At 32.0% G+C, this 15,098-nt stretch overlaps 1 protein-coding gene across 1 annotated transcript in view; it reads right to left on the reverse strand.

The window, feature by feature from the left end:
- Positions 1 to 15,098, reverse strand: part of LOC134725529 (uncharacterized) — a 61,281-nt gene that overhangs the window by 6,123 nt on the left and 40,060 nt on the right. The window contains exons 10-17 of the mRNA XM_063589427.1: positions 14,233 to 14,430; positions 13,749 to 13,915; positions 12,972 to 13,089; positions 11,737 to 11,898; positions 11,071 to 11,190; positions 10,481 to 10,767; positions 3,149 to 3,334; positions 595 to 775 (exon numbers count right to left, since the gene is read on the reverse strand). Of these exons, the coding sequence (XP_063445497.1) occupies positions 595 to 775; positions 3,149 to 3,334; positions 10,481 to 10,767; positions 11,071 to 11,190; positions 11,737 to 11,898; positions 12,972 to 13,089; positions 13,749 to 13,915; positions 14,233 to 14,430 (1,419 nt within the window). The remainder of the gene's footprint in view (positions 1 to 594; positions 776 to 3,148; positions 3,335 to 10,480; positions 10,768 to 11,070; positions 11,191 to 11,736; positions 11,899 to 12,971; positions 13,090 to 13,748; positions 13,916 to 14,232; positions 14,431 to 15,098) is intronic.

Raw genomic sequence — 15,098 nt, forward strand, 5'->3', positions numbered from 1 at the left:
TTTTGCCTTATATCATAAAATAGGTTTGAAATCTAAAGTAGTAAAAACAATTGGTTTGAAGAAAAAATATAATCATTAATTTGAAAGTTTAGAAAATACTGTTTTGTATTTCTGCAATCACCAAAAATTATTGTTAATTTGATCAAAGTACAGAAAGAAGCAAGAATAAATCATTAAGGTGGTACCTAACACTACAGGGAGATTACTTTGTAAAATCAGCTAAACATTCTAATCACATTGTGTTATAAAAGGAATATTAAGCTTCACAATGATCAAAACCGGTGTTTGTCAAACTGCTATATAACCAGTGTAATTTTTCTGACAAAATGGTTGGTTCAAATGTTTTGAAATTTTTATATTTTTGTTAAAGGGTCAAAGTAAATTGACAAAATTTTATGGAAATTAAATGAGCCAAATTAATTAAATTTGAGTGAAAGTGTTGGGTACCACTTTAAACAAGTTTTGCTCTATAAAGCAAGAAATTAAACCGTTGTTAGAATAAAACCATGCACAGTTTACAACATTTTTTCAACAGTATATTTATACTGGTCAATTAATTTTTTATCCATACTTAATTTTAGAAAATTTTGTTACCTATTGGAATAAATGCTACCGATTTTGGAATGCAGTCTTGCTTTTCAAAGTCCACAGCTTTGGTATATCTCATTGAGTCAAGGTCAAGTTTAAACAATCCTCTCTGTTTGCTGTGTATTACATAACCATGTTTAAATTTATGGCCAAGGTCATTCTGTGGAGGTAAAAATATATCCTCAACCTGCAAAAAATCATAAAGAAATATCTATTTTGGACTTGCAGATATCTGATACTTGAAATAACATATTACTGATCATATGAACTTGAATTAAATGTAATATTTATCATAGTATCCAACTGTTAGATTTGGAACAGAGAGAAAAAAATCTGTAATATTATATTCACAATCTGATTAAAATACCTATTTTAAGGGCATACGATACAGTTACAGGGGAGTTTATGACGTTGCTAGTGTAAAATGTTATTTCCGCGACGTCAAACTGTGACATAACAGGAAAAGATGCATTTTTCGACTGATTTTTATCATTCAAACTGATTTAATTTGAAAACAAGTGCATGGACCCCTATTTTTTAAAACGATTTTTTGTTTCATTTTGCAGGTAGATTATGTTTACCAAAGGAGTAGTCCAGTAAGACCCCTTTTTGGCCCCAAAATATAGCAGTTTTACAAAATTGTTAAAATGTAAATTTTAAGTTATTTATTGGACAGTCAATTGCTTCTGCTACATAAATATGGGCTGTTTTTGACAATACAATGCACATATATTGGGTACTGGCACCATTAAGTCATGCTAAATTACTGAAATCTTCATAATTCTAGCATTTTAGTTAAATTTTAGACGGTTTTCTTGTGTAACGAAAGTGGCCGCATTCCTGTTCATCCTTTATATTGAAATGCAAGTTGTATTTTAAGATAATACATAACATATTTTAAGGTTGAGGATGAACATGGATGAGGCCACTTTCATTTTTGACAAAAACCATTTGAAAAGTGACATTTTTCAGCATTTTTGGTAGATTTTTCATATTTAAGCTTGAATCGGGTCGTTTTTAAGTTTTTAATTACTAAATCAGTTAAAACCTTTCACATTAACTAATTTATTCAGATGAAATAGACACTTAGGTCCAAAAAAAAAATAGGTGTGTTTCCGGTCGCCCGACCGACCCTAATTTTTTGGCGCCGACCCTAACTTTTTTTTCCCGGAAAAAAAAAAAAAAAAAAAAAAAAATCCGGATTTTTTTTCGTTTTTTTTCCGGAAACCGTTTTTGTTTAGTATAGCCTTTGAATGGTTTGATTTCAAATAAAATTTTAATACAGTAAGCATTTGTGTGATACAGATTGAAGTCAAACAACGGCATGGCTTCTGCTATGGCCATCAGTCAAAGTGTGTTATCAATAACAATCGATGAGGTCTTTGCTGAGACAGACTTTGATGGGCTTTCTGTGTAAGACTATAGCCTGACCCGTACAGATGGCGTATCAGTTCTGAAAAGTTTGAAAATTTTATAAGCTGGAAGTCCTGGCCAAGTCTTCTGCAACTTTTGAACATGGACTATTCATATCTTGTATACTTTATACAATGAACTGATGAAAATAACCTGAAAGAATAACAAACTGATTATAAAAATACACAAAAAACAACCGAAGCAGGCCAGTAAAAAAAAATAAAAAAAAAATACCTACCTACCGACCCTAATTTTTTGGGGCATGCAACAGGAAACACACCTATTTTTTTTTTTGGCCTTAGGTGTTTAAAAAGTGGTCAAAATCTTTCGTTAGATTAACCTGAAATTTTGCGGCCAAAATCCGTCCTTACCGAACCTACTTCTTTTATAAAACTGTAAATAGTGCAATTTTTTTATTTCTGATAAATATAAAGCAAAAAAAAATTTTGTTTTCCAATTCATGACCATTGGATAAATATAAGTTATTTCTTAATAAAAGTGCATAAATTTTTAAGATTCTTATAAAATACAGAAATTACGAATTATTTAACAAAAAACAATTTGTGTTCATCTTTTATAACAAAAAAGTTATGTCTTTCTTTCGAAAGGAAAAAATATGGCCACAGATCCGAATTTTGAGCAAATATACAAAAGTTTTGACCTCATTTTTCTCAAAAAGTAGCACATGAAAGTATATTTTTTATTACATATTTGAATTAATCAGGCAAAAAATAGCCTAAATGGAAATTTTCATCAAACTGTAAACAAGGGATCAAAACTGTATTGTATGCCCTTAACATTGGATTTGGACTTCTCTTAAACTGAGTTTTACTGTGCCTAATGCTGTGTATTTGTTTATTCTACATTGGCTGGAGGTATAGGGGAGATTTGAGATTTCACAAAACATGTTTAACCCCTCCACATTATTGAGCTGCACAAGTTAAGAGCCTCTGGCCTTTGTAAGTCTTGTATGACTTATAATTTTAGTTCACTATATATTTTGGAGTTTTAGTATGAAAACCATTTTCACTGAAGGCCACCAATGGGTCTTTAACACCACAAGAACATCCTGCATCTGGAGGAGAGCTTCAGCTGGTCCCTTAACAAAATGTGTACTAAAACATAGTTTTCTATAAATTAAACTGACCAGATCAAACCTATATCCAACAGGCTGTGTATGTACAATATGATGTCTAACATCCTTGCTTGCATCCCTAATAACTACAATAGTTTTACTGCCTGAGTTATGGTCGGCATTCCAACACAGAATCCATACTTCATCTAAATCTGCTACATAGTACAGTTTGACTGGATACTTGTCTGTCTTGACAATCTACAATACAGGAAATCTACGATTAAATAGTTTGCCTCATGCTCACATTGGCTTCATAAACCTTTATGTTTCATAATAATTTAATGAATAAAACCAGTTCTAAATAAGTTTTAAGGTTGGTTCTATAAATGATGTGCTGTTACACCACTATTCTAACTTAAGAAGAGAATTGAGCAACCAAAAACATGTTGAACCCCACCAAACTTAAGGTACCTGTCACAAGTCAGGAGCCTGTATTCAATGGTTGTCATTTTTATAAAATCCTGTCATTCATATTTTTTGTTTGTTTATTGTTTTGTCATAAAAAAAGCCATTGTTTTTTTTTTTGAATTTTTGAACAAATACATAATTGTTTATTTTGCCATTGCCTTTCATATCTTACTATAGATTTGTCCATTGTTGAAGGCTGTATGGTAACATATAGTTGTATACATCGTCACCCTTTGGTCCATGATGATAACCATACCACCTTTATGTGTTACATGTAAAAGTATTTGTGTTTCTGTGACAACCGGTGCTGGATTTAATATGTTCCAATCATCTTTGATTATGTGATTAACTATATATAATTACAAGAGCTCACAGTTTTGGTTATTTCATTGAGATTTTTTTTTCTCTAAAACTTTAAAGTCATCTTATAATGACCAAAATTGTGTGAAATATCAGAATCATGGTTCTACACTTAAGGACCTACCTGCACAGGATTATATGTATTGGGGCCCGAGAACACAGTTATTTCGTAGTGCATTTCTTTTAGACAATAAATTCAAATTAAAAAAATCGCACCTGCTCTTTCTCAAAAAGATTTTTACAGTGTAGTGCACTACCAGTGAGACAAATAATATCAAAATTATAGAAACTTCTACCAGCTCTAACTCAAAATATTGACAATTCTGTGTTAAGGGGGTGTAAAATTCAGTTTGACAGCTTCAGAAGTGCTAAAATTTGACCTTTTAGAACTGGACCAATTTACTTCTTAACATAAAGATTCAGCACCCAATTTTTTTTTACATGTTATTACATCCCCCTTCTTGATATTTCATGCATTTAATATCAAGAAATAAATTGGGAAAGTGTATCAAATAAGACATGCAAGTTATACACTGTTTACACTAGGGACTATATTCGTAGACAACGAAAACCAAAGGACGATAACTGTGTCCTTGGACCTAATAGGACAGAAAGACTTGACCAATCTTTATAAAACTTTGCACAACCTAAGCTTAGGCAATTGTGAGATAGGTTGCCAAGTTTCATGGCAATATGACATATATTAGAGACACTAGGGTCATTTTAATATAGACATTTGAATGTTTATTTTTGACGTGTAAATCAAATATCTTCAACTGTCAAGATTTTGGCCTTAAAATTTAAAATTTTGCAAAAATTTGCTTTGTAAATGCTCTTGAATATCAAATATTAAGTATTAAAAGCATCTGAACACTCATTTTATTTATCAGATGTATTGTAATTATTCCAAAGTTGAATTTATATAAGCCTATGCCTGAAAATAGAGATTTTCCAATTTAGGGACGCCTTATATAAATATGCATTTTTCTCAGCCAATTTGAAGATTTTGAAGTTTTTTATGCCTAATTTATTCTTTCATATATATAAAATGTACTTTAAATGTATAGAAAAGTGTCAAAAAGCATACCACATGAGTATAAAATGGTCTTGGGCCATGTAGTACTGAGAATTATTTAGAGTCGATTTAGGCGGTAGCCCATATTGACATATAAAAATGCACACAGAAGCTATTAGAAATGAAAATGTGTAACTTTTCGCTCATTTCTATGCTAAGGCGTTATGATACAAGAAGTCTAATTGCAAAAGGACTCTTGCATTTAAATTTTTTAGAAACAATATGGTCTGATGGCCAGTTTTTTCACTTTTCAATGGAAAACTTGCATTCAGTTTTAGCCTTAATAGGCATAAAGTTGGACCACTTACTATCATACAGAGAAAAAAAAATGGTAGCCTATGAAAGGAGTAAGGTGTACTGAGTATAATAAAGTGCTTTTTTTACAGATTTAGTGAAATATTTGTGATGGACTACAGATTTGATGTACAAAGCTCTTCACATTTTACATACATCTATTAGGCCGTTTAACCATGACCGTGAATACAAATATCTGCACTTTTTTTCTGTGATAATCTACTTTTCTCTATATCCAGAGTTCACAAATGGTTAATTAAATTTGATTTAATCATAGAAACACAAATATCAGGAACAAAAAAGCTGTCAGATAGAAAGTCAGCATGCCTCTTAGCCATAAAATGTAAACTGCTTTAAAATGCTTATTATAGCCGTAGAATGCCAAAATGGCACATTTTAACAGAATTTCTGTAAACCAAAGATGTAAATCCTTTACTTTGATTGAGTTTGACAAACTGAAACCAGCAAATCATTCAGGAAAGTTGCCAAAGTACAGAATCTAGATTTCAGGAATCCATCTCTTAGGCCCGAGAACACAGTTATTTCGTAGTGCATTTCTTTTAGACAATAAATTCAAATTAAAAAAATCGCACCTGCTCTTTCTCAAAAAGATTTTTACAGTGTAGTGCACTACCAGTGAGACAAATAATATCAAAATTATAGAAACTTCTACCAGCTCTAACTCAAAATATTGACAATTCTGTGTTAAGGGGGTGTAAAATTCAGTTTGACAGCTTCAGACGTGCTAAAATTTGACCTTTTAGAACTGGACCAATTTACTTCTTAACATAAAGATTCAGCACCCAATTTTTTTTTACATGTTATTACATCCCCCTTCTTGATATTTCATGCATTTAATATCAAGAAATAAATTGGGAAAGTGTATCAAATAAGACATGCAAGTTATACACTGTTTACACTAGGGACTATATTCGTAGACAACGAAAACCAAAGGGCGATAACTGTGTCCTTGGACCTAATAGGACAGAAAGACTTGACCAATCTTTATAAAACTTTGCACAACCTAAGCTTAGGCAATTGTGAGATAGGTTGCCAAGTTTCATGGCAATATGACATATATTAGAGACACTAGGGTCATTTTAATATAGACATTTGAATGTTTATTTTTGACGTGTAAATCAAATATCTTCAACTGTCAAGATTTTGGCCTTAAAATTTAAAATTTTGCAAAAATTTGCTTTGTAAATGCTCTTGAATATCAAATATTAAGTATTAAAAGCATCTGAACACTCATTTTATTTATCAGATGTATTGTAATTATTCCAAAGTTGAATTTATATAAGCCTATGCCTGAAAATAGAGATTTTCCAATTTAGGGACGCCTTATATAAATATGCATTTTTCTCAGCCAATTTGAAGATTTTGAAGTTTTTTATGCCTAATTTATTCTTTCATATATATAAAATGTACTTTAAATGTATAGAAAAGTGTCAAAAAGCATACCACATGAGTATAAAATGGTCTTGGGCCATGTAGTACTGAGAATTATTTAGAGTCGATTTAGGCGGTAGCCCATATTGACATATAAAAATGCACACAGAAGCTATTAGAAATGAAAATGTGTAACTTTTCGCTCATTTCTATGCTAAGGCGTTATGATACAAGAAGTCTAATTGCAAAAGGACTCTTGCATTTAAATTTTTTAGAAACAATATGGTCTGATGGCCAGTTTTTTCACTTTTCAATGGAAAACTTGCATTTAGTTTTAGCCTTAATAGGCATAAAGTTGGACCACTTACTATCATACAGAGAAAAAAAATGGTAGCCTATGAAAGGAGTAAGGTGTACTGAGTATAATAAAGTGCTTTTTTTACAGATTTAGTGAAATATTTGTGATGGACTACAGATTTGATGTACAAAGCTCTTCACATTTTACATACATCTATTAGGCCGTTTAACCATGACCGTGAATACAAATATCTGCACTTTTTTTCTGTGATAATCTACTTTTCTCTATATCCAGAGTTCACAAATGGTTAATTAAATTTGATTTAATCATAGAAACACAAATATCAGGAACAAAAAAGCTGTCAGATAGAAAGTCAGCATGCCTCTTAGCCATAAAATGTAAACTGCTTTAAAATGCTTATTATAGCCGTAGAATGCCAAAATGGCACATTTTAACAGAATTTCTGTAAACCAAAGATGTAAATCCTTTACTTTGATTGAGTTTGACAAACTGAAACCAGCAAATCATTCAGGAAAGTTGCCAAAGTACAGAATCTAGATTTCAGGAATCCATCTCTTAGGCCCGAGAACACAGTTATTTCGTAGTGCATTTCTTTTAGACAATAAATTCAAATTAAAAAAATCGCACCTGCTCTTTCTCAAAAAGATTTTTACAGTGTAGTGCACTACCAGTGAGACAAATAATATCAAAATTATAGAAACTTCTACCAGCTCTAACTCAAAATATTGACAATTCTGTGTTAAGGGGGTGTAAAATTCAGTTTGACAGCTTCAGACGTGCTAAAATTTGACCTTTTAGAACTGGACCAATTTACTTCTTAACATAACGATTCAGCACCCAATTTTTTTTTACATGTTATTACATCCCCCTTCTTGATATTTCATGCATTTAATATCAAGAAATAAATTGGGAAAGTGTATCAAATAAGACATGCAAGTTATACACTGTTTACACTAGGGACTATATTCGTAGACAACGAAAACCAAAGGACGATAACTGTGTCCTTGGACCTATTGGCAATATCTATAATGATAACTCTGTTATGTTCTGGCTGACTTACCTGTACAGGATTATATGTATTGGCAATATCTATAATGATAACTCTGTTATGTTCTGGCTGATATACCTGTACATGATTATATGTATTGGCAATGTCTATAATGATAACTCTGTTAAGTTCTGGCTGTCTTACATGTACAGGATTATATGTATTGGCAATGTCTATAATGATAACTCTGTTATGTTCTGGCTGACTTACATGTACAGGATTATATGTATTGGCAATGTCTATAATGATAACTCTGTTATGTTCTGGCTGACTTACCTGTACAGGATTATATGTATTGGCAATGTCTATAATGATAACTCTGTTATGTTCTGGCTGATATACCTGTACATGATTATATGTATTGGCAATGTCTATAATGATAACTCTGTTAAGTTCTGGCTGTCTTACCTGTACAGGATTATATGTATTGGCAATGTCTATAATGATAACTCTGTTAAGTTCTGGCTGTCTTACCTGTACAGGATTATATGTATTGGCAATGTCTATAATGATAACTCTGTTATGTTCTGGCTGACTTACCTGTACAGGATTATATGTATTGGCAATGTCTATAATGATAACTCTGTTATGTTCTGGCTGACTTACCTGTACAGGATTATATGTATTGGCAATATCTATAATGATAACTCTGTTATGTTCTGGCTGACTTACCTGTACAGGATTATATGTATTGGCAATATCTATAATGATAACTCTGTTATGTTCTGGCTGATATACCTGTACATGATTATATGTATTGGCAATGTCTATAATGATAACTCTGTTAAGTTCTGGCTGTCTTACATGTACAGGATTATATGTATTGGCAATGTCTATAATGATAACTCTGTTATGTTCTGGCTGACTTACATGTACAGGATTATATGTATTGGCAATGTCTATAATGATAACTCTGTTATGTTCTGGCTGACTTACCTGTACAGGATTATATGTATTGGCAATGTCTATAATGATAACTCTGTTATGTTCTGGCTGACTTACCTGTACATGATTATATGTATTGGCAATGTCTATAATGATAACTCTGTTAAGTTCTGGCTGTCTTACCTGTACAGGATTATATGTATTGGCAATGTCTATAATGATAACTCTGTTAAGTTCTGGCTGTCTTACCTGTACAGGATTATATGTATTGGCAATGTCTATAATGATAACTCTGTTATGTTCTGGCTGACTTACCTGTACAGGATTATATGTATTGGCAATGTCTATAATGATAACTCTGTTATGTTCTGGCTGACTTACCTGTACAGGATTATATGTATTGGCAATATCTATAATGATAACTCTGTTATGTTCTGGCTGACTTACCTGTACAGGATTATATGTATTGGCAATATCTATAATGATAACTCTGTTATGTTCTGGCTGATATACCTGTACATGATTATATGTATTGGCAATGTCTATAATGATAACTCTGTTAAGTTCTGGCTGTCTTACATGTACAGGATTATATGTATTGGCAATGTCTATAATGATAACTCTGTTATGTTCTGGCTGACTTACATGTACAGGATTATATGTATTGGCAATGTCTATAATGATAACTCTGTTATGTTCTGGCTGACTTACCTGTACAGGATTATATGTATTGGCAATGTCTATAATGATAACTCTGTTATGTTCTGGCTGACTTACCTGTACATGATTATATGTATTGGCAATGTCTATAATGATAACTCTGTTAAGTTCTGGCTGTCTTACCTGTACAGGATTATATGTATTGGCAATGTCTATAATGATAACTCTGTTATGTTCTGGCTGACTTACCTGTACAGGATTATATGTATTGGCAATGTCTATAATGATAACTCTGTTATGTTCTGGCTGACTTACCTGTACAGGATTATATGTATTGGCAATATCTATAATGATAACTCTGTTATGTTCTGGCTGACTTACCTGTACAGGATTATATGTATTGGCAATGTCTATAATGATAACTCTGTTATGTTCTGGCTGACTTACCTGTACAAGATTATATGTAATGGCAATATCTATAATGATAACTCTGTTGTGTTCTGGCTGTCTTACCTGTACAGGATTATATGTTTTGGCAATGTCTATAATGATAACTCTGTTATGTTCTGGCTGACTTACCTGTACAGGATTATATGTATTGGCAATATCTATAATGATAACTCTGTTAAGTTCTGGCTGTCTTACCTGTACAGGATTATATGTATTGTCTATAATGATAACTCTGTTATGTTCTGGCTGACTAACCTGTACAGGATTATATGTATTGGCAATATCTATAATGATAACTCTGTTAAGTTCTGGCTGTCTTACCTGTACAGGATTATATGTATTGGCAATGTCTATAATGATAACTCTGTTATGTTCTGGCTGACTTACCTGTACAGGATTATATGTAATGGCAATATCTATAATGATAACTCTGTTATGTTCTGGCTGACTTACCTGTACAGGATTATATGTATTGGCAATATCTATAATGATAACTCTGTTGTGTTCTGGCTGGCTTGCGTAGATATATTTATTCTGAACATTGACAGCTCCTCCCCATACACAATCTTGTCCAATTCCACACATAGATGGCGCTCTGTCTAACTCCTCAGGAATGTACTTTAAGTTCCCAAAGTCACCTTTCACATGACGGACAGTTTCACAACCTTCAGGTTCATAAGCTGTGTAGCCATTTTTATGGAAAGCATAGAATGCTTCCAACCTCTTTTTCTCTGGAGTTCCTGTAATAAATGGTACTAGAGATGCAACTTCTGTGATTATATTCCAATTGCAAAAGTTTACTATTTCTGCCATCAGAAAACAGGATAATTTTTCTAAAAGTTGTGTGCAATAATTTCTTAAATTACAGTAAATGAATGCATAGTGTAGTTTATTACACAGACCATTTCTGTCTTAAAATTGTGTATATCAATTATCGCAGATATATACTTTTTTGACAATACATCCTGGCTACATTTTTATTTTAACCCCAATCCATAAAAGGTAAATGAATATGCAGTAAAATATGATCTTAAATACCATACCTGGTTTATTTATAGTAGCCTCAGCTTCACTAATTCCAACTATATTAGTAGCTTTACATTTATAGGATCCTGTATCTCTCACTGTGTCAGAATTATGGATCATTAAAGTGCCATTGTTATCTGAAACAAAAAACAAAAAATCTATGTTTACAAAGTCTGCTTTGTTCTGACAATTGTCTACATTGACCAAAAAATTAATTTCTGTATGGTTGATATTTGGTCCCGATTATTAAGCCATGGTGTAGTGGTTAGTGCATTGGACTATTAACACAGAGGTTCCTGATTTGATTTTTGATCTAGGAGCGAATTTTAGACTGAATAGTCTGCCCTTGGCAGACACCATTTGCAAGTATGGTCTTGAGAAACGATGACAGACTGTTGAAAGGGGAAGAAAAATGGCTTACTTGTTTTAAGAGGGAGCAATATCTCTTGCAAATAAAAGACACCCTTATAGATTTTGAAAAAGAGCAGGCTAATGCCACTACTAGGCAGCACTCATAATGCAAAGTGGAAACAGATTGATATAAGTTGTAATAAATTTGTTCCAAATCCACTATCAGTAAATATGTTTAAACTTATTAAACTCAATTACATAGAAAAGATAGGAATATTAATTAATATGTACAATTTATTGACAGTCAGTTACGTATAAAGGGGATTACTTACGTGTAGTTATGAAATGTTTTGGTTTATATGGAACTGGTTCATTGTTGATTTGCCAGGCTATACTGGGCTGTGGAATACCATCTACATGACAGTCAATAAAAAGGTCCAAAGAATTCATCTCCAAAGTTTGCATTGCAGGTGACACTCTAACTATTGGACGTACTGAAAATATAATACAGAATAATAATATGTATTAAACATGTGCAATACCCTACCATAATAAACTTGACTAGTTATTATTAGTACGCTGAATAGGTAAAATAAATGAAGTATCTGTTTTAAAAACAGTCTAATTCACGTAAAAAAAATGAAGCATATATGATATCCCTGCTTGCATATAACATTCTAAAGGGACTTGATTTAAGAACAATAAAATAACACCAGCCAAATTCAACTTGATCTCAATTTTGTGGTAACAAGCATTGTATATAATTTTCATAACATTTGGTTGAGGTAAAATTAAGTTAGAAAATGGAAACCAATTTCAGGTCATATGTACATAAGGACGTATAAGGGTAACTCTTAATGCTTCCTCCAAGTCTGTTTTTTTTCAAAATTGTTATGAGTTAAGTTGTTTTCACTTAGTTTTTAGGTTAAAAGTATCATGACAGCTTTGTGTGATAATTATGAGTATTTAGATAAGTTTTAACTTCTTTTGTCATTCTAAGTTTTAAAACAATGATAGCTTATTATTGAAGTGAAAGATATGACACTAGCTCCAAAAATGTCTTTTAGCAGGTACTCCCTGCTAAGTGAATAACACCACCTCCCCATTTCACTAAAAATCCTGACATTACTTTTGTTGTCAATTTTTAACAAAAGGCAATAAGGTGACTTTTTCACCTTACACATGGTATACAGATATCTAATGAATAAAATTGAGAAAGGAAATGTGGAATGTGTCAATAAAGCTAAAGCATATGCTAATTAAAGGACTATGAAAAGTGATAAAATTTTAGCTTATGGTTCAAATTATTACATTATCACATTACACTTGTTTGAACTTTGAAAAGGTGGCTTTTTCATCTTTCACATGATATACTGATAGCTATTGAAGCTTTGAAATGATAATTAAAGGACAATGAAAAGTGATAAAATTTAAGCTCATCATTCACATTAAGACATGTCCTTGGCAATACACTTGTTTGAACTTTGAAAATAATTTATTCCAGACAAAGTTCATTAAGGTGGCTTTTTTCACCTTTCACAAAATGACACTTAAAACTTTGACTCACAGTTGACCTTTAAGACATGTATCTCCTTGACACCTGGTTTGACTTTATCATAACATGTATAGTTTCCAGTATGGTGTAGACCTACATCCTCAAAGTATAATGTTCCATCCGAAAATACCTGTGAATATATATATAAGTGAGGTATATTTATGTTTCACTTTAAAATTCTGTCAAAAGCCTGGCATGGAGTCAGTGGTTTTCTTTTGTTATTTTAAGGGGCTTTTCTGTCCTTGTAGAGTATGGTGTTGGTTGCATATATCTTGCAGTCTCTATTAAATCTATAGCTTCACAAATGGAATAGACTGTTCTTGATGTTGAAGATATAGACTTCTTGGTAGTGTTATTTTTTAGTATTGTTCAGTTGTTGCCTCAAAACGTACACTGATGTATTTTTTCTGATCTTTTATTCATATCGCATAGAATAAAAAATTATATATAGTCAATTCAGAGTATTTAAACTCCAGAATATTCACTCATTTGTAAGTTTGTGCCATTATTTCTATTTACCAACGAGTGACAAAAACTCAGATGCTAATTGATTCAAGGTAGAAATGTGTAATTCTTAAATTCATTGTTAAGAAAGTCAATTAATCTATCCACTATAAAAATCATAGATGTTATAATAAAAGTCCTTGTATAACATAGCTATAGTTTTATTCAGTCAAAACTTGATTAGTATCAGAAATATTTTTTCCCTGCAATACAGCTTATCAGCCCATGAACAGAAGAAGGCCATATTAGCCCTACATCACTACCTCATCATACCAAATTACTTACAGCCATATCAGGAATACTAATTGTATTCAGGTCAATGTTATTTCTCCTCCATACTACTTCAGAGTTCTCCAACATAGGAACACCACACTTGATCTCCAGACCATTACCAGCTGTTGATGTAACATGAATGATTTCTAAGTCTTCCTCTATAACAGCATCTGCTACAGCTAAAAATAAAACAATATCATTATAAAACTCAAAGACTGCATGTATTGTTGTTTTATTATAAGCAGACCCAAAATTTTAGTTCAAAGTAAACTGAAAGTAGATCTACTCATTACTTCCAAGCTGCTGGCTATATATGAAGTTATTCTATTCATTAAAACATGAGAAAAGTGTGAAATAAATATTTGTTAGACTGAGTAACAAACACACAGAAGTAGGACATGGTGAATGCAATATAGTCCATTCCAATAGTTAGTTAATTGTTTCAACAAAAATCTAATTATCACATTAAAATCCGCTTGTACACAACAATACTCACTGAATGCACTCAAGAAGTTGAAATGATCAAGTTTCCCATCTTTGACCTCATACTTGAGTATATCTAGTAATGTACAGATAGTAGAAATGTGCTCTAAATTCTCTGCCACTTGCATCTCCCATAATTCATCATTGCTGATGTCACCATTCATGTCACGGTCATAGTAACTAAACATCAATGATGCTATGTAACCTTTATCTGAAAAGATACAACATGAAAAAGTAACTTCTTTTGTAGTTTCTACACATGTTCAATAAAAATTTTAGATATACAATGTACAGGTAACCCTGAAGCAGTAACTGCTAATTAAATGAAGTAACGTGTTTATCCCATAATACATTGCTCTATAAAATTAAGCTAAAAAGTAGTAAAATGGGACAAATGATATACAGATATATACAATTTTACTAAAAATCAAATGGCAGCCACTGTCAACTGACTGAGTAATGCTAAAGTGCAATTGTTGAGAAAAATAAAGTAAACAATATTGGAGTCATTAGTATATTTTCTTTTTATTGATTTTCTTGCTGTTTTTAGTACTTTTCCCCCTTCTAAAACTGTTGAAATGAACAAGAACATGAATATTGTCTGGTGCTGCATTTTCTCACTGTGTTACAAACCTATTGGTGGACATGGCCTGTTTTTCTGCTCGTTGGCAGGATTGTTGTCCTTTTGACACATTCCCTATTTCTATACTTATTTTACATGAATATTGATTGGACTTTTGAACTTACTTGGTATAACATTCTCATCACAATGTGTCTCTCTGAATCTACCACAACGATATCTAAATAGGTCTGATTTAAACTACTTACTTGGTACAATGTATAACATTCTCATCACAATGTGTCTCTCTGAACCTAACA

The sequence above is a fragment of the Mytilus trossulus genome, chromosome 7, assembly GCF_036588685.1.
Source record: "Mytilus trossulus isolate FHL-02 chromosome 7, PNRI_Mtr1.1.1.hap1, whole genome shotgun sequence".
Taxonomy (NCBI): Eukaryota; Metazoa; Mollusca; class Bivalvia; order Mytilida; family Mytilidae; genus Mytilus; species Mytilus trossulus.